The sequence below is a fragment of the Pezoporus wallicus genome, unplaced genomic scaffold, assembly GCF_028554395.1.
Source record: "Pezoporus wallicus isolate ANWC-B61680 ecotype Strahan unplaced genomic scaffold, APGP_CSIRO_Pwel_v1 contig_6545, whole genome shotgun sequence".
Taxonomy (NCBI): Eukaryota; Metazoa; Chordata; class Aves; order Psittaciformes; family Psittacidae; genus Pezoporus; species Pezoporus wallicus.
The window spans coordinates 580,540-607,784 of record NW_026642213.1 but is presented as its reverse complement, the minus strand read 5'-3'; the positions used below and the strand labels follow the sequence as shown (position 1 = coordinate 607,784).

The 27,245-nt window shown below is 34.6% G+C and overlaps 1 protein-coding gene across 3 annotated transcripts in view; it reads right to left on the bottom strand.

Annotated features, from left to right (window-relative positions):
* Positions 1–27,245, bottom strand: part of NOVA1 (NOVA alternative splicing regulator 1) — a 148,302-nt gene that overhangs the window by 15,723 nt on the left and 105,334 nt on the right. For 2 of the 3 annotated variants that reach the window (XM_057428205.1, XM_057428203.1), the window contains 2 exons: positions 25,263–25,429; positions 12,793–12,864 (listed from right to left, as the gene is read on the bottom strand). In XM_057428205.1, the coding sequence (XP_057284188.1) occupies positions 12,793–12,864; positions 25,263–25,429 (239 nt within the window). The remainder of the gene's footprint in view (positions 1–12,792; positions 12,865–25,262; positions 25,430–27,245) is intronic. The other variant, XM_057428204.1, reaches the window with a different exon arrangement.

Genomic DNA, 27,245 nt, shown 5'->3' with positions numbered 1-27,245 from the left:
TGTCTATATTTAGCTACACATACAGAGAATAAGAATTGACAGAACAAGGCATTTTTAATGGTGTATCTTGACCTACCCTGTCCTCAGTTATGCACATGCACTTTACCTGCAGATCACAAAATTGTAAGGTAAAACAAAGGATAAAGCTTATAACATCACCTAATATGCATAAAGTAAGCATGGTGGAATGAAAAATTACTTGCTACATTTATAACTGTAATGAATATGGCAAACTGCAACCAATAGATGATAGAAGATGGGTGCACTGTTTCTAAATGAACACCTTTGAGCTTTCATGGCCATAATTAAAATAGCAATAAACCCTAACATCCCCTTCTACATTATTTGTAATTAATATCCTGGGATAATTATTCTGTTCTCCATTCTTTGCAGCAAAAGGAGACACAAATGCGTTAAAATCCTTGTGGTAACCCCATTAATATTTCAGCTCAGTGAAACCAAGAGCAGATTTATTCATGTTCTGACCCACAGATTGTTCTGTGTAGCTTCACAGTGTTTCTCACCGTAGGAATGGTGAAAAACAGAATGAAATTTGGCTTATGAAAAAATTCATCTAGATAGACCAGATACATATGTAGATTAACGGTATCAAGGGCCATGGCTACTTTGCACCCCTGGCTTTGCAAAAGACAATCAGTAGCAGAGGCTTGATCCTTTGTATTGACTGTTGCTTAACTATTAAAAAATTTGGTGTAGCAAGAACTACACAGTGACATTTGAGGGGAGGATCTCTCATGGGTGTCATGTGAGAATTGTTTCCAAGTGAGAAAGAAAAGACAGTTGAAGATTAAACATTAAATAACTGTATCTCTCTAGGTCATAAAACATAGTAATCACCAGAAATGTTTTTTTTTAGAAAAAGGATGTAGTTTCACTAATGGCTGGTATTGCCGAACTTTATGAACACTACTACAGGACTCCATAGCTCTTTAACGCTAATCAGAGTCTTCTTACAAGACAATTCCTCTCAAAGTCTGACATTACATCTCAGGCAAAAATCAGAAACCAGAAAAGGTAATACCAAACTGCTGGTCTCAGGACATATATCAGTAACTACAATTAACTATAAATAACTACACTTAAGTGGTTGGCTCAGAACTTAACATTCACCCAATTTCTATGTATACGTTTAATTTATATGTATATCTGTTTTCTGGTTTACCCTTCTGTAAAATTGTAGTTATACTTTTTTAATCAAAATAGCCACAATGAAATAGCAACTACTGCTGGAAGATAGAAAGAACACTGGAGTAAGTGGAGGCAATGACACAGATTAGCAATTATTTCAGTAAACAAACAAATGAAATGGGCTAGTTATGAAAGTCAACATAGCTTATCAACAAAAGCAATAATTACAAGAGATGAGTAAAAGTACAATTGCATGTTCCTTCTTAAATGCAAAGATCCTGGATTTACCAGGATACCAAATTTGGCTCAGTGGGGAAAAGTGTATATATTTATCATTAACCCACATATTTGCAAACTATACTGTCTCCAAACACCAGTACACTGCCTATATTTCTCATACAACAAGAATCTATGGAGCGAAATTTCATTAAAATAAACTATCTAAAATTAAGTAGCAACTTTTAACATTTTATTAAGCCTTACAAAAGTAAACACAGGCAATATTTGAATATAGATAACTTGCACATATTAATAATTTTGGCTAGATAATCAGCTGATATAAACATACACATGGAAAAAGACTCTATGGAAACTGAAGCTGCGTTGCACAAATGTTTTATATGGATGTATTTGCACATATACATTACACTTTTTTTATATCTAATGACATATATGTAATTCTTTGTTTGCATAAACTTTGAAAAATACCTTTCCAAGAGTAAATCTGGAGGCAGCATTCTCGTAAGTTAGATTTAAATCTCTCATTTTAAAGATACACTGAAACAAAATCTGCATGTAACTCTTGCCCTGATGTCAACTCCTGTGCACATTATATGCATACTTTTCAGCTTTCACAGATTACAATTTATTTTTATTTTGAGAAAAGATACTAGCAAACACAAAAATAAAAATTAAAAAAGAAATAAACTGATCTAAATGCAATAAAGGTGAGGAAATCAACAGATTTACTAACCAGTTTTGATTTCATCACACATTTGTCCCTTTTTATTATTTAACAAATGTTTACTGTGAACCTCTTTTCAGACAGAGCTCAAAAAATGCATTATAAATCATAAACTCAAACTTTACATAACATCATATACAATCTCAATTACAGTCTTTTATTAGTATTACTATGTGATATTATTGCTAACAAAGGGTTTTATTTTACTTTTTCAACAGCAAAAAATAAGTTATACTTCAAATAAAATTAGTATTTTATTAATTTTGAAATGACAAAATATTCATGGTGATGTTAAGAAGCACTAACTTTACTGAGCACTCTGACATTCAAATTGACAAGTTTATGCTCTTTCAATTTTATTGATTTTGCTTATCATCAAAATAAGGGCCTTCTGTATTAGTAGTGTGAATAGGACAATTAGTAGTATAATAAACATTTTGTATTTCAGGAGATACAGAATCATCTAACAGTTAGGGTTCGAAGGGACCTAAAAGGTTATATAATTCAAACACCCTGCCATGGGCAGGGACACCTTCCACTAGACCAGGTTGCTCAAAGCAAAAATAGTTTTATAATAAACCATACAAGAAATATCTAAATTAATTCTTAAATTCAGATTTAACTTCCATCCCATCAAAGTTGTAATCTCCTCCTTTTATTATCCTTATTCACATGTGTTCCTATTAATGTAAAGTAGGCATAACTTACAATTTTCTAGAAATTGCATGCCATAAAGACAATGCTCAGTGTATGAATATTCATTGTGTACAGCCAATCAGTGTTTACTGTAAATGTTAAAACGTAGCATTAATTACTTAATTACTTTTGACATAATTAAAGCAGGCAATTAAATTAAAAACTCTTAAGTGCTCAAATACAGGTGAAATTTAACCTGTGAAATGTCTTTAACAAATGGCTATGTTATTTCCTTCTGTTTCTAAACGTGAAAGTGATAATACTGGTTTTAGACAATATTTACATATTTATTCTACTAAAAATTTTGAATGTATTACGACCAATAAATATTCTGCGGAGATCTACTTATAACTTGTTTTCTTTTTTTCCCTCATCACTTCAATTATACATGAGCGTGGTCTGCAGACAATCTGATGGAATTGTATTTTGCTTTACTTCTCTTTGCTAAAGAATTAATCACAGTTTAATCATTAATTTTAATGAACAGTTTTATTCCATAAAGCAGTAACACTTTAAAAGATCTTACATGGAGACTGCATTTCAGTATCTCATGGGTAGGGGGCAGATGTTAATTTATTATCACAATTCTTCCTATTACTATTAAGAGAATAAAGTGGATCAAAATATTCTTACTTCCTTTCTGTTTTGGTTAAGTGAATAATGAAAATAACCAGAAAATGCTGAGAAGCACGGAGATCATTTATTAAGTTACTAGAAACATGAAAGAAGTATTTCACCGCAGTAGAACTTCCAAAGTGCAGGCTTTCAAAAAACTTTAAAGAAACAGAAATCTAAACCATACTTTTGTAACTCTATCCAAATCATAGGTGCCAAGTTCAACTGAATGAATAATTTGTCATATACATGTTTATTATTGCTGAAGAAGAGTCCAAAAAGGTAACAGACCAGTGACTCAGCCCCTGGGCATTTCTAAGAATGCTTATTAGAGCCTATGGTCAGGACCCTTCCACTGATTGACTATTTGCAAACTATGTCTCTGAAAAACTGTAATTTATTTTCAGAAAAAAAGCCCCCAAAAAACAAACTCAAACCACCAAACCCAAAATGAAAGAGTGTGAAAATACCTACAGGCACAAAACTAGGGGCAAATACTGCTTCTGAATGAGATGCAGTTACATTCTGTTTTGACTGCATAGTGCAGGTATTGACTGACTATCTTAAGTCTATGATGCTATGCTATGGGCAAAGATCTCAACAGATGATGCACCTTGTCTCTGGAAGAGAAAAAACCTCCCACCTCTTACTCCCTACAGTTCAGTAAGTCAACCAGCTTCCTTCCATGATTTGCATACAAACAACACTCCTTTTTCACTCAAATGAAGCAGACCCCCACTTTAATTGGTGGGTTTGTTTTACATCTATGTATGACCAACGATGTGACGAATCCTCAAAGTATGCAAAAGACAGACAGTGCATCTAGCATACAGCTTGCAGAACAGTGCAGTGCACTGCTGCGCTATTCCTACAAACAGCTTGTGGAAGTTACAATGTTTCAGATGGCACAAAGAAAACATTAACTAACATATGCTCAAAGCAGGATCTTCTAGGGCTAGGCTAACCATGTCTCACCCAACTTACCTCTGACATGTGAGAAAAATATGGTATTGCATTTTCTACCTTATAGTCTGTGCTGTAGAGGATCTGTCCTGGTGTGACAGTAAGCTCTGTAGCCTCAGTGCTTCTTTCCACATTCTCATATTCTTGATCACATAAATTCTCAACTCCCCAAGAGCTGCTAAATTAAATTTTGAGTAGTTGAAAACTTAAAAGTCTAACCTTCATGTGACTGATACAGTACACAGCAGAAAAAAAGCAACAGTCATCCAGATTGGCATTCTGGAAATTGCTCTGACATTCTGTTTTCTGCTTGTTCAGCAGCAAAGACTGCAGTAAGTGACTCTTTGTCTGTGTACTTTTAGAACATGGTTGGCTTTTTTTCCCAACAGTAGTTCGGAATGACACAGTATGTCACCAAACCTAATCATTAAGAACTTGAAGTCAAAGATAATCTTGGTTAGACCACAGAGTTATATGCCGCCAACTTTCACTCTAACTTACATAGGCTGTAACTTGAACATGGAAATATCTGGCACTTCATAACACGCTGCTTATTTTTATTTTGTATTGATAAAAGAAGTATGCTTAAAACTGCTGGAACAAAAAAAAAAGAAAAAATTAAACACCCTCTTGCACATGACATTTGAAGACCTTTATCATATTTTGACAAATAGAAAAATGTGTATTCGCCAACTTTTATGGGTTTAATGATCCCTTTTCATAAGCAGATAGGACTTTTTCTTAGTACAAGGACATGGACAAATGCCAAAACCTACATATCACATCTACAAATATCCCTAAGTGAAAGAACATCATCTTTAACTACAGTGCAAGATTTTTAAGTAGGACTTGAATAAGATATCCATGCACGCCTAAGGAAAAATCCATTCAGTCCTTTTTACATGTTCACTCCAAAATATTTTAAGGTGAAAAAACATTAGAAATCATAAGCATACAGGGAAATATAATGATAACTGTTCTCCCAAATCTCAGAATGTTCACAGAAGTGATACTGATTTCAAAATAAATTAATGAGATCAAAAGCAGGCTTCACTAAAGTCACACTAAAATAGAATTTATGCATTTTCTAAATCACTTAAGTATGTTTCCAAAATTTTACTCTTATTCACTTCCTTTGATGAGTTCTGAAACTAATGACTAACCTAAGGATTAAAGCCAGTGATCGCCTAAGTCTTCAGAATTGCACAACAGGGGTGACCTTATAATATCTTGTTAAAATCTGTTCTCTTACAAGAAAGTAAATTTTGCCCTTGTTCTAATTTTTTTTTCCCAAGCTTTACTTTTACATTTTATCTATGGGGGTAAACAACAAAAGATCTAATAACCAGGTAGAGTTCAAAACATGAGGAGAAATTGATTTAAGACTTTTATCCAATTTAATTGAAAAGGAATAGTCATCATGTCCCTTACACTGAGAAAGTTTATCCTTTCCAAGAGGGGATAAAATAGGAAGCTAACTGATTCTTTTTAAGCATAAAATCAAAACAAGATAGACTAACATGGAATCACATTTTTACTTACAGGACTGTAAGTGGCAGATCATTCATGACATCCTGTGAATGATATGCCAGTAGCATCCAGAAGTCACATCTTTCCCCATCACTCATGAATGCTTCTGACATTTGCTTTATATTTAAGAAAGGAACAATAAACAGTGGTTGGAACTAGATGATCTTTAAGGTCCCTTCCAACCCAAACCATTCTACAATTATATGATAAAACTGTTGTGTGGTGGGAGACAGAAGAAAGAAAACAAATAAATCAGTATAGGGAATATGAAAATAATTACCTACACAGTTGTCCAAAGGGGAAAAATTGAAACAGACAAGAAAAATAATAAAATTTAAATTTGTATGTAAGATCTTTAAAAATTGTTATTTAAGGATCTTTATAGCATATAAAAAAAAATTATGGTTTAAGGAGACAATGCAAAGTGCTAAGCTCAGATACTGCAAAACATTGAGGAAAAAGCAGTTGAAGAACAAGAGAAGTATAATAAAAGTATTAAACTGAGAACCAGAAAAAAAAATGTCTACAGTTAGTCTATGGCATACAGGCTAATTCTGCTTAGTGTTTAGCCATGAAAGGAAGCATTTCAGCTGAAAAGCAATAGGAAAGGTTACCTCTGGAGCACTGGAACCTCTACTGGAGTCCTCTTAATTGAACAGAGGAATAATTCTCCCTAGCCCTTTCTTGATAGGCCATCTCAAAAATTATTTATTGTGTGCTGTCCACAGTGTGCCACAGGCAACTTGTGCTCAAAAAAGGAACTCTGCCTTTTCATTAAATTGAAACAAAAATTGCACTTTATAGAGATATGAATTTACAATCGATAACATTATATACAAATTTGAAATGTACCTTTTTTTCTCACACTAGAAAGACACGGGGTTTTCTAACTAATGTAGGCACTTTTATTCAACCTTGTTACAATGTACAGTGTTCAGTAGGGAGGAGTCAAAATTATTACTGGGTAAGCCTGTGATACCAATAGCAGACCTAAACAAAAAAACTCTGAAGGTGAAGTTAAATAACTATTGATACTGAAGAGGAAAGTCCTTGCAGAAATGTAACTAAAAAGATAAACTGTGTTGAGAAATAACATGAAGATTTGTTCTGTAGGGGGCAAAAGTTTGGGGACCTTCCAGAAAATGTCAGCAAAATACAGAGCCTATTTCTTCAACTCTATTCCCCTAAACTTCATTATAAGGTTCTTCTAGTTAAATAGTTCTCAATACCATTGTCACATCAAAACTGATTTCCTTTTCATGCATCTACATGTGAATAAATAAATGGTTTGATGCCATAATTAGAAGAGTGCATTTGTTTAACATATTAACAATGCTATATTTGCGGTCTTCATGTATTTATAATTTTAAAATCCAGTGTACAAAATTCTTTCGTGACAGGTCTGTGTGAAACATTTTCCATTAGATGAAGTGTCTTTCAAAGAGTGCATAACTTTTGTGCATGGAACTTGGATATCTTTCTCTGGGTGTAAATAAAACGGTTGTATTTATCAATGACCCACCTGACAGGTTGAAACTGTAAAACTGTTATCTCACAGAGAACTACCATGGCAAATGTTCTGAACAATCAAATTGAAATAATAAAAGTTTTTTAATTCTACAGAGCCTTTTATCAGAATTCTAAATAACTTTATATTGACTTTGGTTTTAAACACATGGTACTGAGATTTGGACAGATCTAGTAATAGACCCAGCATCAGTCAACCTGTGACAGACCTAAAAAGAAAACAGATTTGCTTAATACCACTGTAAGAAATTACATTAAAATTAGGGAATTAAAATTAGATTAATATTGTGGTTAAAATATCAGAGATGCAGTATCTTAACCCTCCCATCAAATTATCAAAGGCGCATAGTCATAGTATCTTGATGGCCTATCTAGGATCCTGGGATCATCATTAAAATTCACTATTTGTACTTTAAAATTAATCTATTGATAAAAACTCTATAATTTGATTATTATACATATTTAAAATTCCATGTCCTAACGATAACAGAAGACTAAAATAAAGCTTTCTTTCCTATTCTTCTTCCACCTCCCACAACATATGTATTAAGAATAAGTGATATGAGTTCATCAACCCTTCAAAAGCTGTCAGTATGCTTTACAGAGAGCCTCTATTTTCAGATTCTACCTCTTTATCAGGAATGAAAAGATTACAATTTTGCAAGTCATTTTATAGACAGCAATAGGACTGACTCCTCCTTAAAGTCAGAAAGAGGGAGACCAATCCTTACAATCCTTCCAGTTTAGAGATATTAATTAATTCCCCAGTTTCTCATTACGTCTACTATTATATTCCATTGCAAGCTACAGATTTTGCATAAAATAAAGAGATAAGACAAAAGTACAAATCCCTAATACCAAGATTGTAACAGCTATATACTTGCACTATGCCTGTTGGGTACAGTCAGTACCAAGAAAAAAGGCTCAGTCCCATCATGTAAAAAGGCAGAAAAGTATTATTTATGACAAATATTATGGTGACCAGATGACGCAGATATGCTCCACAAAAACTGTAAACCTTGGGGACTGAATAGGCAAATCCTACACCTATCCGCACTCTACAAAATTTATATTAAAGTATACTAAATGATAGAATAAGGGTTTCAAGTGCAGGAACAAAGTAGTAAAACAGAAGGTATAATTGCAAAAAATGCAAATGTCACGGGAAAAAATAGTGTTTTAAAGAAGTAAAAATAAAAGAAGGCTTATATCATAAGTTCATAACACAAAATTTGTGATGATAAATCCTATCACATTACTGAATTTAAGCCTACCTAAATTACAAAGGAAGAGGAAAGGCCTCCTACCTATCACTCTCCTGACTCACTTGAAAGTGGGAATATGCATTTTGGCCTTTTATTCTCTTAATGCTAGTAGTAAAGGTCAGGAGTGGTATCAATCTCATGGAAAAAGGGAGGATTAGAGAAGGAAACATGCAAGGGTTTGCAACTGCATTTACAGGTGTACATCAAACAGATAAAGGAGAAATACACAGCTTCGGTTTATATCACTTGTGTTTCTCCCTCTAAAATAACAGTAACATCAGCAAAGCAGGCAGATAAAACAGAAAAAAATCCTGTAAACAGAAGAAAATATGTAAACAGTTTAATTATAGAAATACTTGTCTACCTAATGTCACTTAACTGTTAACATTAAGTATTAAAACTTGTACTTTTACAAAGTACTACAGAGGAGAAGCAAACGTGTTTTATATGATGTTTATGGTGTTATTCATCACTTTGGAGATGAAATTCCCACTTGAAGTTTACTGTAGAAAAGTAAAATTGATTTCCTGCTTCTGGTAAACAGAAGTAAAGCTATATTCCTCTAGCTCCAAGGGCATCAGAATAGTTTCACCACTGTAGCTATATCTCTGTCACTGTTGTTATAAACAAAGCTGACAAAGTTCATGAGGGGCTAACATAGAGGCTCTTAGTCTAAAAGTACAGAAAGATTGAGTTCTTTTTAGTGACGGATTAACGGGGGGGGGGGGGGGGGGGGAGGGGAGGGGAGGAATGCCCTAATTCTATTGCATCTTTGGTTCTTTCTTCCTTAGGAAGTTTGCAGTGCATTAATTTTTAATGTGAACAAAGGTCCAAGGAAGCTGTACTGCAAAAATAAACAAGATATTTATGACAATATAACATTGACAGATGTATGTCTTCCTGGAACAAAGAAATAAAGAAAAAACACTTCCAACGCACAGATTTCTGTTGCATCTGTAACTCAGTATAACATGACATGTGACAGTTCTGAAGGAACTGTTTTCTTCCACTAGATCAAACTTCTTAGAGACTATCCTCTTCTTGAAAATCATAAAATGAGTAGTTTCATGAATACTGGATTTTTCAAAAAAACAATTCACCAAAAGGCAAAACTGCCATACAAAGCAGTTATGATCACATGTGAACGGAGGCAAAGTGCATTATTAAAAGGAAGACATAATACAAGCCAGATTTCCTGCCCAGCTTCCTCTGACCTCTGCTGGCAGAGATGTTTTTCTCTTGTAGTAAAAAAAAGGCCCTAGAAATTGCTCTGCCCACTATGCAAGCTCTGTCAGGGGAACATAACTGACATGATACGGTTGTACAGCGGGAAGGATTGCATCAGGTATGCTCATAAACATATGTACTTGAACATTTTCTAATTGTAATGACTTATGAGGAGCTCAGCAACCCAGTTGCAAAATCTCACTCCAACAGCAACCCGGCATTACATATTGCTTAAATCTTGCTTAATCACATTATTAATTTTTAATATAAAAAATCATCTTGTCACAATTAAAATACTATAGAAAACAATGATCTTAAGTCTGATATGCTACCATATCCACACAACAGGTGCACTGTGAATTTATTACACCTTAATACTACACTTCCTGACTTCCATCCACTTAAATAAGCTCTTTCCCATTACCCTAACATAACATCTAGCCAGAAAACCCATACCTGAATGGTTATTTTCTATTGAAAATAGTGATTACATAGTGACACATCAAAACAAGTATTAGTTGTTCTCTAATACTCTCCCATTGGGTGCTTGACTACAGACAAGTTTGAGATTACTGCATTGGAACCTATTTTCGTGTGATAGCCGCAGTGCAGATGCTTTTCGATACACTGGTGCTGAATGCTAATCAGTACTATAGTCTGGGAACAATTGCCAGCTACTTATCACTAGAATGAACAAAAAGGCATTAATTTTCTTATCATGTGCTTTGTGCTTCCTGTTGGAAAGGCTAGAAACCACTAGGAAATATTAGGAGGGATAAAAGTATTACAGACCAATAAGAATTTCAAGGGTTAATGATCAAAACAGTTCCAAAAGTCACGTAAGGAACTTATTACTCTTCTTCATATATAAAAATTTAATACTGTTTAAAAGAGATCTTGATTATTTGGATGAAAACTGAATTGAGCACAGGTTATGAATAAAATGCATTAAAAGATGTAATGCATGATAGAGGAGGACATAAAACATACATTTGCCTTAGTTCGTATATTCAGCCATATCACTTGCTAATATTCTCACAGAATGACTTTCTAATAAAAGAAGTATTTTCAGTATTAGTGTATATTCTTTATTTTAGTATACTTAGTTAATCCTCACCAAACAACTTTCTACAAAAATAAGTTTTCTTATCTATTAAAAAGTCATTTAAAGTGTATATGTGACACGGTAATTTTGATAATTTAAAATCCATAGAACAGATGAAAAGTAGGTACTTCTCTGATGCTAACTGAACAGCATGATCAAACAGTATTTCCTGCAAATAAAAGCACCTTTTTCTTTTTCTCCAAATAATGATCATCAGGGTACACTCATAATTAAAAAACAAAACAAAACAAAACACCCACAAACAGTGGGAAAGACAACACAGAACACTGAAAATACTTTAAAAAAAAGACCTGTGCACTAAACATTTTCAGTACCTTCTAATTAAAATAAACAAAATACTAAAAGTAAGAGAGAGAGAATAAAGTCTTAGCAGAATGTTCATAAAATATCCTAGCTCTTGGCAAAGATTTTATCTTCGTCATTTAATGATGATGAAGCCAAATAACTGTTGCTGGAATGGAAGCAGGCTGAGGTAGAAGGCTTTCAAATTGAAGTGAGGGATATTGCAATTTATATTTTTCTTAGTAGCAGCTCTATGTGTACAATTTCTAAAATTGTTTCTAAAATTTCATTACTTTCTGTAATAGATGTCCCTTTCAACAGATAGTAATGTGTTGATCAAAGATATATTGCTCTAATATGCTTGCATTCTGTTGTATGTTGAATTGTTTCTTCATACAGCCAGCAAGCTCTAAGCAGTTCACAAAACATCAGAGGATCAGTAATTAATAACAGTGTTAACTTCCAGGGGAAATCAGCTTTCTGTGAAGAAAACTTCTCTGGTATTTGATATAATTTGTGCAAGATTGATAGAAGCATTGAGCTAACTTAAATAAACAGATTATGTGTTAAAAACTGTTAGCACATATTATTTGAACACAAAGAACATTAACGGTACATTAAAAAATGAATTAGGTATTTATAAAGCATGAATCAGTACTAATAAGCTTGGTCTGAAGTAACTTTAACAACTTTCATAGGGAAGGCAAAAAGATACATACTATGATCATTTGTGGACATAATGAACTGGATATATTTTTTTCCAGTTAAAAGAGAAATAAATGAGTGTAATTAAAATACTGCTAAAAGCATATATATGCTTTTAGCATAAAAGCATATATAAGCTTTTAGCTTATGCATTTAAAAATAAGACATGAATTCAATTTACTTAGATGTGTTTAGCATGTTTTTAAAGATTTTTTTTTTTTTACATACGCTAGTTAAAGAATGTCCCTATACTACTGTCCATAAGTATGTTTCAAAATTCTTAAACTAAATAAACAAAAGAGGTCAGTCTGCCATTTCTATCTTGATGATATCAAGGTAAATTATCGTGATTTTAGGGATAATTCCATTACAATTTCTAAATGATCCAGGAAGTAAATACGTGTGTGCATATATACATAAACATACATATACCAAGAGTTACTGTCTACAAACACACCAGAGTGTATCCTTGCTATTTATTAATCAAATCAAACAAAAAAAAACCCACTATTTTTCATGGTATTTTGCTTTCATCAGAGATTTGAAAAAGACAACGAAACAAATCAAAAGAACAAAAAAGTTTCCATTTAATTTACCAATTTCTAACAAGAGTTAGATATCTATGGTTATGGGTGTATATATGTGAATGAACGAATAAATCCTTAACCCACCATATCCTTTTCTCCAGTCTGCAAGCTGTCACCCGTGAAAAGTATGGTGTAGATGGTAGGATGATACTGTACCTGATTGGCTCTGGAGGTGGTCATGGGATCAGATGGAGAGGACTTGGTGGTAGTTGGGGAAGATGGCAATGTCTGGGAACAAAGCAGTTCAGGAGCAAATCAACCTTTACAAGCCTTAGACTGAACAGTTAAAAAAATAAATAAACCAACAAAAGTAACATAACTAGAAAATTAAAATAAATAAAAAATGCCTAAGACAAAATCTTTCTCCTACTCATTGGAACTTAATGGAATTTAAAGTCAACTGGATAAATAATGCATGTAAATATGCATGCTTGTGCATGTAAAAACAAATTCATGACTTGAAATCAAGATGGTGTACTCACATAAACACTCAAAAATATGCTGACCACATGAGGAATTCTTTCCTCTCTCCTCCTCTTGGGGAAAATGAAGTCTATAGTAAACTAAAATTCCAGCAAGTTCAATGAGTGCACTAGAAACAGTTATCAGTCTACAAACAAAGAGGGCCAATGTCTGAAACAAGTTAGAAACATTTACTATGGCACCTTATAACGCACCATTGTATAGCACAGACTATAGCCAGCAAACTGTGCTCCATATCTTACAAAAATTACACTGAAGCTATGGAGTTTTTAGCAATATACTAACTGCTAAAATATTTTTAATCAAGAAACAGGTGAAAAAATGTAAACATCAATCTCATGATGGATGAACATGCAACTAACACCTTCACAATAAATTACTATAATATATTCATGTTTAGCATTAAAACTGTTCATTTAGTTGAGCAAAGGTTAATAATTTATCATCAGGGCTGTGTTCAAAATAAACACAAAAAAGAATTAAGAGTCATATTTATTGATCAACTTTTCTAAATAATATACATACGCTTAACATTAGTTCTTGAACATATCAAAAAGCACTGCTCTGTTTAAAAACTTTATGTACACATTTCTCTTAAAGTATCAGATCTTGACAGAATAACTCTTTTTATAAATGTTGTGAAAACATAAAACTCCAATTTTTGAAACATAACATACAATACTTATTCAAAGCAAGTTTTTTGACATAAATAAAATTTTATAAATTGTTATAAAATATCCAAAATTACACTACTTTAAGAAAAAAGATGTTAAAATGCTATACAATGTGATTTATCATATGGTAATATAATTACTAACCAACACTATTTAGAAATAAATGAAGCAAAATTTCACACTTTCAGCAATTCTGTTACTTACAATCATTGATAGTCCCTCATAAAATAGGTATACATACTTTTGCACTAAAACTCTTAATGCATATGAGAACGTTGGGACACTGTGAATGCATAAATTTGTGATTAGCAAAATACGGGCTTGTACATATGCACACACAAATACTTTAGCTGTATGTTAAGCAATATGAAGATCCGTTTTTTTTCATAGTTTGTACATAAACAAGCAGCCAAAACAGGAAAAAAAATCTTAATAAACGGATCCTATTTTGTGTTTCCAACTTGTAACTCAGTTATAAAACAATAAAAACAAAACCAGAATATATACAGCTTAAGCATTAACTGAGACTCTTTCAATAGGCTTAAATAAAAAATACTACCATTTATAGGGTATTATAAAAAAAATTTAGCTTGGCAAAATTTTATTTGTCAGCAGATGCTATCCATTATGAAAAATCAAGACAATTTAAAAAGACTCATCCATGTCTTCCTGTGCAGAACATAGGTTCATTTGGAATGGTCTAGAATTAGTTAGAAAAAGTTGTCAGATTCCACGATAGCACTATTCAATTATAGAATTATACTTCTGATTTCAACGGGACAATGCATTACCTCTCTTACCAAAGTCTGAAATTGCAATGAACTGATTTCTACCATTTAAGCTTAAACTAACAGGTGGAAGGAGGGAATCTGCAACCAAACAGAATGGAGAACTGCAACTTATTCTGATAGGTTTCATTTATTATGGCTATATATTTAACTTTTCACCTGAACAAAAAAAAACCCAACCAAAGAAAAAATTATAGTTCTCTAGCAAATCTCTAAAAATACGCTTTGACTAAAATACCTCAGACATCTGATAGTTCATGTGATCAACACCACTGCATACTGTGTTCTGTATTGTTTGGTATTCTTGGTTTGGTATGCTAAGTTAATTAATAAGAGGAAAAATAGTTTGTTCTTCACAGGTTTTACTAAATCTAACTAGTGCATTTATAAGAAAATACATAGAACTCTTCAACAGTGAACAAAGACCTAATCACTGATACCACAAGTAATTCAAGAAACTGGAAGCATCACAATTTTCAACTCGTATCAATCTTCCTAAAGTACAGATACGTATGGCTGCAATGAAAAAGGACCGATGATAATAATTTCAGGTGACTGTTGAACTATAACAGCTATTAAGTAGAAGTACTGCACTATTCGATTTTTGCAAAAGCTTGTTTAAAATACAGTGGAAAAAAAGGATAAACACATTTAAAAGCAAATCAACTGTATTAACAAAGTAGAATCAAGTACGGTCATACACATTTTTTCCGAATATACATACCATTGAAAAAATACTAAAAAGAGCAATAAGGTCTTTTGGTTTGTGCTTTTCGTGTTTTTTTTCCTTTGTATATCAGGTTGTTTATTTTGAGGTTCAATCTCTCTTATTTGTTTACTTACATAACTGCTTTCGGTTTTTAATATATGTCTATACATATATATAAAAGAATAAATATATAAAACCAGACAATCTGTAAAAATTAATCCTTTTTCATGCTTCTGCATAGTTACAGACACACACCTATTTATTTCTTGAATATTAAAGTAACACAAAGTAATTTCTCAAAAATAAAACAAAGAAACACAGGAATACAACATTTGTATTTTGTACTGGATGTCCACTGCCTGATATGTAATTTATTAATATACTCTCAATTACACTGCAGGAAATTTTAGGCAAAATTACTTCTTAAAGTTGGATAGAGCTCAATAATTCTGATTTATTAAGCTGCAAAGAATAATTCTGTTTTTAAATTTGGCAAGTGTTTTGCATTAGGCAAGCATTTGAATTTAGTAGTCATTAGGCTTCTGGGAATGAGATGTATAAAGTTACTAGAAATCATAAGATGAATTTACAATACAGATCTTGAGACTGAAACATACAGACTATAACTGAAGCTTTCCTGAAATTGCCAGTTGACTGATGACAAGGTTATAAAAAAAAAAAAAACCTGTCAAAATTTCTACTACAAACCACTTCTGAGACTCACAGGGGAGAGTGGGTAAGCTATATTTTGAATAGTATATTCCAAGCAGTGATGAAATTGGTGTCTTCTATTATATTATTTCCTTTCTTATTGCTTTCCTATTAGGACAGTGAATGGGAGATTATATCTGCAAGTAAGAGAGCACTGCTTGTTTTAACTTAATCTTCTAAACCAGATGTTTGAGGAAACAGATTTTAAGTAACAAAAAAGGAGATTAATTTTAGAAATAAAAATCTGTTTGAGCCACATTTAAGTTCTAGTATTTTCTGAAAGTCTAAGAAAATATTTCTTCCTTGTGTTGCCAACAAGAATTGATTGTACTGTGACAGACTGTTCCCTCACTGCACAACATACTACAATGTGCAGAAAGACGGTCAAAGCATCACACTTCCATGCTTCATATTTTTGAGTAACAGAGTGAAGATACAGCTCTATGACGGCAGCACAGAATACATATACTCCATCTGGACAGTGTTGCAAAAGGTCTCTGACCTCTATTTTAATGACTTCTTGAATTGCTTAATGCAGATCTATGTATAAATGACAAATGTCACTCCCCATATATATGTACTAAAATATTTCCATAATTACATCTTAGGTAATAAATGTTGTACTGAGAGAGTTAACATTTCTCAGTACCTATTAGTCCATTTATATATAGAATAGTAGAAAGAAAAGGCATAAAATGAAATACCATTTGAAAACAGGAGTAGCGACATGAAAGCATATAAAGAACACCATTTAAACGTGAAGATGAAACTGCATTTACAGCTTACCAATTTCTAGATTCTCACTACAGTGCTTGCCAAACAAAGGAAATCTTCATAATGACAATACCCACATTAAATTACTATTAATACTAAGCTAATACTGAGTTTCGGTCTTGTATATATTAATATTGGTGCTTTAAATCACTGAAATTAATGTGATGACAAAACTAATTTGCTTAAGCCAAGATTTTAATGCACTTTAAGAAAAGTTGGTATCTTCTTTGAATTGTATTAAATAATTGAATACCTTCTACAGCTAAAATGAGGAACAGAGAGCACTGCAAGGCCCCACTGTGCTGAACAAATTATAAAAGACTGATTTACTGGACTTCCAACAGTATCAGAGATGAGCCTTTCTAAACAGACCACTTGCTTTGCTAAACATATTAAATCTTCTCTTCATCTGCTGTAAACTCCTTTAATCAGTAAATGATCCTAATCTTGGGGATGACTGTATAAACACATCACACATTTCAAAAATAAAATTTGGAAAAATACATAATCAAGGATTAGTAATTTATTCACAACCTGGATTGTAAAAATGCTACTTTGATGACTTCAGTGATCAAATTTTACTTGCTATATTTTAATTTCTATAAAGAATAAATAAAATGCATTCTGATATTTCATCCTCTTTGCATTTGGTTTTGCTTTTGATTAAAATACTATACAGAGCATAGGGCAACACAAAAAGACTAAGAAAGCTAGAATAAATAGGTGGAATGCTTACTTATAGGTGTTTATAGAGGTAATTTATCTGCATTCATGAACTCTGGGGACTTGCCTTTGAAAAAAGAAAAGAAGTGTGGGAAGTATCATGTAAAAAAAAAAAAGATTATCTTGTGTTCTGTCTGGGGACAAGAAGGGGTAAGGAGCTTAAAGCAAACCAGCAGGTGCCATTTGGATCATCAGAGCAACTTTGGATGGAGGGAATGATTTAGGATGAAGACTACTATAAAATGGACAATGAAGAATCAAGACCTTCTCTTTCCTCAAAACTTATGACAGTAACATAGAACTACTATACAAGATCTGGTTCTGTTACAGAGAAATACGAGAAAACTCAAGTAAGTAAACAGACACACTCATCAAAACACGTAAGATAGGGTCTAAGCATCATGTCAAAAAAAAAAAAAAAGGAAAAAAATGTAACCTTTTGATTCTGGACTACTTTGGGATTTGGAAAAATACCACCAAAACTACAAAGCCGTAACAATGTGTGAGATAACTTCAGGATTTTCCTTCTGCTAAAAATTGCTGGTGTTCATCCCCCAGCAAAATCTTCTGTTTGCATTCCACTTTTGAAGTACATACAATGAAGAGTTAACGGTCAGCTACAGAGTTAACTGTGTTCATAAAACACGGTTTCACATATATATATTGAGATTACATCCAACACTGATGAAATGTAACAGAAAATTAAAACAGATATCTGGCACCAGAATTAAGAGCACATGAGGGACAAGATAGAGCATACATATATTTATGGAATGCTAAACTTCTGCCATGGCAGGTATAGAACTGTCTCTCTAGCAAATAATGACAATTTTTTTTGTTGTTTTGTTCTCACAACTTGTAAACACAACTGCATATCTTACTACTCACTGCAGAATGGTAACTGGTGCGATCTTCCACCTATAGTCAAAGTGAGAAAAGTTTATGAAAAGATCTTTGACTAGATGAAGAGACAAAACTACTAGATGATCTACAAAACTACTTCTGATTATCTCAAATAAAAAGGTAGAGTTATTTTCTCATATTCTATAGTTTAGTAAGGTTCATCAGACTGTTGTCTTAAATGGATGATAAAAAGAAAAAATGATCATCAGAAGTGAGAGGCATTTTAAGAAATCAACGAAGGTTTCTTAAGGAAGGAAGGAATTGGGGGTATTGGTGGATACAAACCTGAATATGACCCGGAAGTGAGTACTCACAGCCCAGAAAGCCAACTGTATGCAGGGCTGCATAAAAAGAGCTATGTCTAGGAAGTCAGGAAGTGATTCTCCTCCTCTATTCCGCTCCCATGAGACCCCACCTAGAGTACTGCATCCAGCTTCCAGGTCCCTAGTATAAGAAAGACCTGCTTGAGCTGGTCCAGAGTAGGCCCATGAAGATGCTCAGACGGCTGGAGCACATTCCCCCTAAAGATAGGCTGAGAGGGTTGTGGACTTTAAGCTTGGGGAACAGAAGGGTCTGGGGACACCTTATAGCAGCCTTCCAGTACCTAAATGGGACCCATATAGAAGATGGCGAAGGATATTTTTTATCAGGGAGTGTAGTGATAGGATGAGGGGTAACATCTTACAAATTGAAAGAGGGTAGATTTAGATTAGATATTAGGATTAGATATCTGATATCTTTACTGTGAGTACTATGAGGTACTGAGATACAGGAACAGGTTGTCCAGTGAAGCTGTGCATGTCCCATCCCTGGCACTGTTCAAGGCCAGGGTGGACAGGGTTTTGAACAGCCAAGTCTACTGGAAGGTGTCCCTGCCAATGATGGGGGTTGGAATTAGAAGGGTTGGAAATTTAAGGTCCTGTCCAACCCAAACTATTCCATGATTCTATGAAGTGTACCCAAGCCTTTACAGTCTGAAAAATTCTTATCCAGTATTTAAAAAAGCCCAACACCTCCATTAGGGCCTGAATTTTCAGATCTGTATTCTTACCAGGTTCTATTTAAGCACTTCAAAATAAAACTTTTGATTTAAAAATTATGAATATTTCATCTTTTTTATTTTTGTTGATCAGCATTTCTGAAGTAAAAGTAGTAATTTTCAAAAGAATAATGTGAATTTACAAATCTGAGTTTAGATATACAGTTTTGCAAATTTTGAATACAATGTCTGGGACCGTGATTAATGAACAGAAGTTAAAGGCTCATGAGAGTTAACTATCTAGTAAAGACCTGAAATTAAACTGGCTCCAATGAAAATACTAATTGGAAGTTTTATATGTGAAAGTTTTACTGTTGATTTTCAAGGATGAAATTCTGAACCTTGTGTCTATGCTTCAATAGGTAAACATTTCCTAGAAACAAAGAATGATTCTGGTTGGCAGGGACCACAGAAGGCTAAACAATGCAAACTCCTTTCTTTAAAATCAAATTAGCTGTAAAATCACACATCCCCTTTTCACATAATGCACAACTCTGCAATGGCCATCTCTGATTCCATGGGCTTCCTGGACAGGCTTCTATAACAACTGCTACCTGTAAAACATCTGGAAGGAAAATTCTATTAGCTTACAAAGAAGATGCAATAGTTTCTGAAGAGGATGATGTGATAAGAACACATTATGCAGCCTTTTCCATTGTTCAATGGACATGCTATTAATTTAGAGGTGAAATTTAAATCTTCGTATGCTAATCTTCCGCATCTTCAGGAAGCTGCTGAGTAAGATTCCATGGGATACCGCCCTAGAGGACAGGGGGGCCCCAAGACTGTCGGCTGCTATTCAAGGATCACCTGCTACAAGCTCAGGAGTGTTGCATGCCAACTAGAAGGAAGTGCGGCAGGAGGGCCAGGAGACCTCCTTGGATGGATAAGAAGCTGCTAAGGAAATTTCAAAGGAAAAAAGAGGCTTACAAAAGGTGGAAGCAAGGACAGGTGGCCTGGAAAGAATACAGAGATGTTGTCTAGGAAGCTAGGGACCAGGTTAGGAAAGCTAAGGCCCAGTTAGACTTAAACTTGGCTAGGGATATTAAAGGTAACAGGAAGGGATCCTACAGGTACACTGCAAATAAAAGACAGATGAGGGAAAACATGGGCCCTCCAAAGAAGTTATCAGGAGAACTGGTTACACAGGACTGGGAGAAGGCTGTGACTCTCAATGACTTCTTTGCCTCAGTCTTCAAATGCTTTAACCACACTACGCAAGTCTTGGAAGGCAGATGCAGGGACTGTGAGAATGAAGAACTTGCGCCCACTGTAGGAGACCATCTTAAGAACCTGAACGTACAGAAGTCCATTCGACCTGATGAAATCCATCTGCAGGTCCTGAAGGAGCTGGCAAATGAAGTTGCTAAGCCACTGGCCATCATATTTGAAAAATCATGGCAGTCAGGTGAAGTTCCCGATGACAGGTAAAAGGGAAATATAACCCCCATTTTCAAGAAGGGGAAAATGGATGACAGGGGGAATTACAGACCAGTCAGTCTCACCTCTGTGCCTGGCAAAATCTTGGAGCAGATTCTCCTGGAAGGCATGCTAAGGCACATGAAAAACAATAAGGTGCTTGGTGACAGCCAGCATGGCTTCACTAAGGGGAAATCCTGCCTGACCAATTTGGTGGCCTTCTATGACGGGGCTACAGAACTGATGGACGGGGTAGAGCAGTTGATGTCATCTACCTGGATTTGTGCAAAGCATCTGACACTGTCCCACACGACATCCTTGTCTCTAAATTGGAGAGACATCAATTTGATAGGTGGACCACTTGGTGGATAAAGAACTGGGTGGATGGCTGCACACAAAGAGTTGTGGTCAATGTCTCTTACTAGAGATCAGTAACAAGTGGTGTCCCTCAAGGATTGGTGTTGGGACTGGTCTTATTTAATATCTTTGTTGCTGACATGGACAGTGGGATTCAGTGCACCCTCAGCAAGTTTGCCAATGACACCAAGCTGTGTGGTTCAGTTGGTAAGTTGGAGGGAAGGAATGCCATCCAGAGGGACCTTGACACACTTGTGAGGTGGGCAGATGCCAACCTTATGAAGTTTAACCATGACAAGTGTAAGGTCCTACACCTGTGTCGGAGCAATCCCAGGCACAGCTCCAGGCTGGGCAGAGAAGAGATTCTGAGTAGCCCTGTGGAGAAGGACTTGGGGGTGCTGGTCGATGAGAAAATGAACATGAGACGGCTTCAGTGTGGGCTCACAGCCCAGAAAGCCAACCATATCCTGGGCTGTGTCAAAAGAAGCGTGACCAGCAGGTTGAAGGAGGTGATCCTGCCCCTCTACTCTACTCTCATGAGACCTCAACTGGAGTATTGTGTGCAGTTCTGGTGTCCTCAACATAAAAAGGACATGGAACTGTTGGAACAAGTCCAGAGGAAGGCTACAAGGATGATCAGGTGCCTGGAGCACCTCCCTTATGAAGACAGGCTGGGAAAACTGGGGCTGTTCTGCCTGGAGAAGAGAAGGCTGTGTGGAGACCTCATAGCAGCCTTACAGCAAGAGGGCTTATAAGGATGCTGGGGAGGGACTCTTCATTAGGGACAAGGGGTAATGGGTTAAAACATAAACAGGGGAAGTTTAGATTGGATATAAGGAGGAAATTCTTTACTGTAAGGGTGGTGAGGCACTGGAATGGGTTTCCCAAGGAAGCTGTGAATGCTCTATCCCTGGGGGTGTTCAAGGCCACCTTGGACACAGCCTTGGGTGACATGGTTTAGTGTGATGTGTCCCTGCCCGCAGCAGGGGGGTTGGAACTAGATGATCTTAAGGTCCTTTCCAACGCTAACTATTCTATGATTCTATGATTCTAATTATAAAGCTGAAACATCTTAGGCTCCTGATCCCCTTATGAAACCTGTGTTCTGTTCCTCTGGGTTAGAATATGGTCTGGAAGAGCTGGTGTGACACTCCAAGTAATAAAAGAGAGAAAAGGGAGATGAGATGCTTACAGCAGTTTCTGGGAAGTAAAAGGGCACAGGAATCAGTTGGTTACTGTTGAATTTTACATAGGAAACAGGAGATGGCTGACATCTACGAGGAGATTACCTATGTTATATAGATATAAAAGATGCAAATATTAGTCAATTAAATATCTATCAGACTTGCCTGGAGAAGAAAACTACCTAATATCTACTGATTAATCCTTAGAATTAAGAGATGTGGAAAGATGCAGTGGAGAAAGCTCAAAGGGAACCAGACAGACTTGTTTAGAAATCTTCTAGTGCTGAAAAGGTTGATAGAGAGACCAGAAAGTTTGGCCAGTGACTTACACTAGTAAGAAGAAATGCTAAGCCTGATTCATCCTCCATGTACACCCATGCCTCTTTTGAAGACAGAAAGTGCTGAAACTTAAGCAGTCAGAAAAGGGTTTACCTACTGTCCGTCTTCATTGAAACTGTAGCTAGAAGGTATTTCCTTTCTTAGCTCACTTCTCTGAGGTGAGTGCTGGTAAAGCAGTACAGGAAAAAGAAACGAGGATAGGGAAATGAGAGATGCATATACACATGCACGGCACTGCAAGGCTTTAACTACAGGTATCGTCATTCATGGGAAGAAAACTACCTTTGCTCTTTGGTAGGAATAGTTAGAAAACCAACAGAAGTATCTTCAAAGTCCTTAATGAAGATAAAATTTGTTATTACACATCAATTCTCAAACTCAAAATGCTAAGTCTCTTCAATCTACGATGTAATACTTTGGGGTGACAAAGTTCTTAGGTAATAGCTAAGACAGAAGGAACCATGTTAAAGTTAGTGTAAAAGAAGAACTTGTAATTCATAACGCTTATTTTTGCCAAGTTAAAAATGGCTTGTATTATACATGAAATAAGATACAAGTTATTCTGACATCAGCCAATAGTTTACTGCAAACTCTAAGAACTAATCTAGCAATTTCACTTATTGGTAAAAAGCCTGAATTTTAGATTCATTGAGTCAGTATTTATAATATATGAATTTATCATGAATAGATACTGCGTCATTAAAAGAGAAGTAACTCATTGTGGCTAAAACTGCTCAACACATGTGCATGCACCTCTCCACCTACTTGCAGGCACATAATTATGCACCTGTATGTATACAGGCAATACATTTTAAAATTTCAAGACACAGAACCAGTCATAAGTCACAGACCTTTAAATTATACATTGTGTTTAGTCTGTGTCTTAACTTCACTAGCAGCAGCTCTGTTAAAACATGGAATTATGTTCAAAAATTCCAAAACAAACAGCAAACCCCAAAACAAACAACTACCCCCCCCAACAAACAATATTAAAAATATATATTAAAAAAAAAACAAACAACAAAATGCAAACAAAACAATTTCCCCTCCCCCACCTCAACAACTTAAAAAAAAATTTTTTAGAGACTTACTGTGGACAAGCTGTATCAATTTCAGATACCAGAGAGGAAATACTTCTGCATGTCTCACTAGCCAGGGTCTGTAATCTAGTTTCTCAGAATCTTACTGACTTGCCTAAAATTTAGCTTAATTTCACTAAGGGGGCACTTTTCATGGTAACAGAGGACACTCATTTCCCATTGGGTTAAGATGTATTGGCATAAAATCTAACATTTTTATGAGCAGAAAATTCACTCAAGATACTGATCACTTCGGCTTTTTCTTCCTATCTCAGGCATAATAATTTTAATGTCTAAATAACTGAGAAACTAATAATGTAAAATTGGGGCTTTTCTTTTTAGTATTTTCTTATAAATTATCTAGGCTATTTTTTACTTAAAAGTATCATATATACAGATAAAAACAGAAGTAAATATTAGAAAAAATATACAATGGCTTATGCACAGTTGCATCCACCTAAAGCAGTCTGATAGTTCTGAACTCATCCAGTTCAAACACATCTTCATATAAGCATTCTGTATATGTCACTATATATGAAGTAAGGTAATACCATACAATTACCAAATTACTTTATCAGACACTGAATCTGCTAGCACAGAAGGATGAAACAATCTTTTCCCATATAGGACAGGTGAGAAACTAAAATCTATTCTATATAAGATAGAAAGACATGACAAAATTTCACTAATGTTCACTCATTTCTTCCTTTTTCTTACTCAATACAATGGAAAAATAATTAAAACTCCTGTATGACAGATGTTTCATATTTCCTTACAGGGCTTTTTTTCTTTCCTTTTTTAAATTAACATAATTAAAATTGTTTTGGAAAATGTAATGAACTATGGAATACTAGACCAATAATGCCTTGCAAATATATTTTGCGTTGCCCGTAGATTTTGAAAGAAGTCAGTGTAAAAGAGGCAAAAAGATGTCAAAAATAATATAATAGGAAATATTAGAAAATATCCCAAGTAAAGTAACCCTGTATTTTCAAGCTCTCACAGGTAAGATTTTAAAGTACCTAATATAGGGTCTAAAAAACCCGATTAACATTCTTGGGTTTATTTTATATACATGAAAGTAGGAAACAGTTAATCTGTGATTTTCAGTAATGTTAAGATTTACAAAGTGGTTCATAATTTAAGATTAAAATTCAGTGATCTTTGACTAAAACCTAGAACTGTATTATCACCTTATACAGTAAAGAAAAGTTTATAAATAACACATTTGAGTGTGGCACTGAAACACATAAAACACTGACTAAAAGAACTGCTGAGAAACATGGAAGATGTAAGTAAGTACAAGGAAAAAGAGGATCAGCAAATTACTAAAGGTAAAATAACATTCTCTTAAAGAAGATGTTATGTTGACCCCTTACAGCCTTAAAGTTTTTAAGACTTCTAAGGAGCTGCTGTGACTCTCTATTCCCACACAAAAACTCACTTGTTTGATGCGGTCTGGATTAACAGTGGTCTGAGGCTGTAGAATGCTGACAGGCTCTGTCTTGGCCACATTTTGAGGCATTTCTCGAATCTTCTCTGCAATGAAGCCATGAACCGCATTTAGTGCTTCAACTGTTCCCTGGATCAGACACACCCGCTCCGTAGTACCTGCAAATATCAAGAGTTGATCTTAATAATGTCCATCTTTCAAGATCCCACTAACTGCTTTAATGATAGCATAAAGATGGCACTCAAAATTGCAAAACTGACTAGCAATACCTCCTTAAATACACAAATGATAGATTTCCAAAAGATAACATACATATGATCTGAAGATGTTTTAAACAACTCCTATTTGTGTAGATCCTACAAAAATGTAACTTTCCAAGCCAATATGATAATTTAAGTTAGACCTAAACAAACAACAAAAAAAACCACTAAAACTCCCAACATTAGGTTATGTTGAAATATTAGCAAATACCATGAGTTAAACCATGTTAATCTTATCTTTTGTATACTACCTCACAGAATTTGCAATTCTATGCAGATTGCCAACAAACATTAAATAACCATCATAGCTTTAGTTATAGTTCTTTAGAAAAGCTACACAAAATCACAGGCATTACGCAAGGATTAGAGAAATGTACCAGGCAGGTAACCGCCTTTGTAGAAAGTCCCTTCCTATCAAGTTTACATCTTTAGTAACATCTATTGTTATCAACTCAAGGTATGCTCCTTACAACACTCCAACACAGTCTTTAATAGGGAATGGTACAGTAAACTTAGTCATTTTCAAGAAAAAATTGTTTTCTTTTTTAGTAAATGCTTTTCATCTCCTTCTGTGGATGATCTCTAAAGATTAAGTATTTTATTACCTAAGGATGAAACAGCAGAGTAAGAGCCCTGCATGCTCATTAACTTAATGTATTCATGTACACTTAAAATCTTTCAAAACCTTTTTCTTAAGAAAGAGTATCAGGCAATTCTAAAATTCAATTTTGTGTAAGAAGCTTTACAGCAAAACTTCACAGCAAAACTGACAGAATGAGAAACAAACATTTTTTCTCTATTATGTTATTATAAAAGAACTAAAAATAGGATTAAAACATGTCAATCTATTTTAAAAGCTGTCAGGTTAATAATCCAATCATCCTTGAGGTAACATTTAAAGTTAAAATGGTTATATTCTTAAAATAAGTTATACAAGTATCAACCAAATACACATTTCCAACAGCAAGATTTTTAGCATGTTTATTTGACCTGTTATAGTGTCTTTTCAACAAATGAAAAAAGGGAGTTTGCCATAAGTTTACATCTCCACAATAAGTGAAACTTGGTTCCTAGACAAAGCTTTCTTAATGCCTTCCCCCTTCCCCCCCCCTTACTTGGCTTCCTCCCCCTTTCACAAACAACTCCTGTGGTTTCTGTGTAAAGCAATCCAGCACTAAGAAAATGCCCTGGGGAGTCTTTACGCTGCGGTATTAATTGTCTCCTAAATGATGAGATGTGATGCGGACTGATCAATGCAGCTAATGCAAGTGTTCTGTAGGTCAGCAGACAACACACCAAAACAAAACACAGATCAGGTTGCTTCCGAGCTACCAGAGTCTAATACAGAAAGCACAAGAATGACTACTGTCAAAACAGCTGAAAGGAAAACAGTCAATGTTAAATACAAATTTCATTAGACTTGACACTAAGTGACTAAAGCATATTCTAGAATCTATGTGATTTTAGGAGATGCAATATAACAAAAATACGCTTTATGTCTTACTATGGACCAAACATACTACATTTTAGTCTGTATAAACCAGGATGCAATAAACTGAAATCACTGCTCCATGAAGATACGCAATTGTGCAAAAGCACATTTCACGCAGAGTAAAATGCGGTTTAAAATGACAATATGTAGCACCTTTTCTTCAAGGGTTAGATCAACAGAAAAAAAAAGTGGAGAAAACATATACATGTACAATTGGGAATT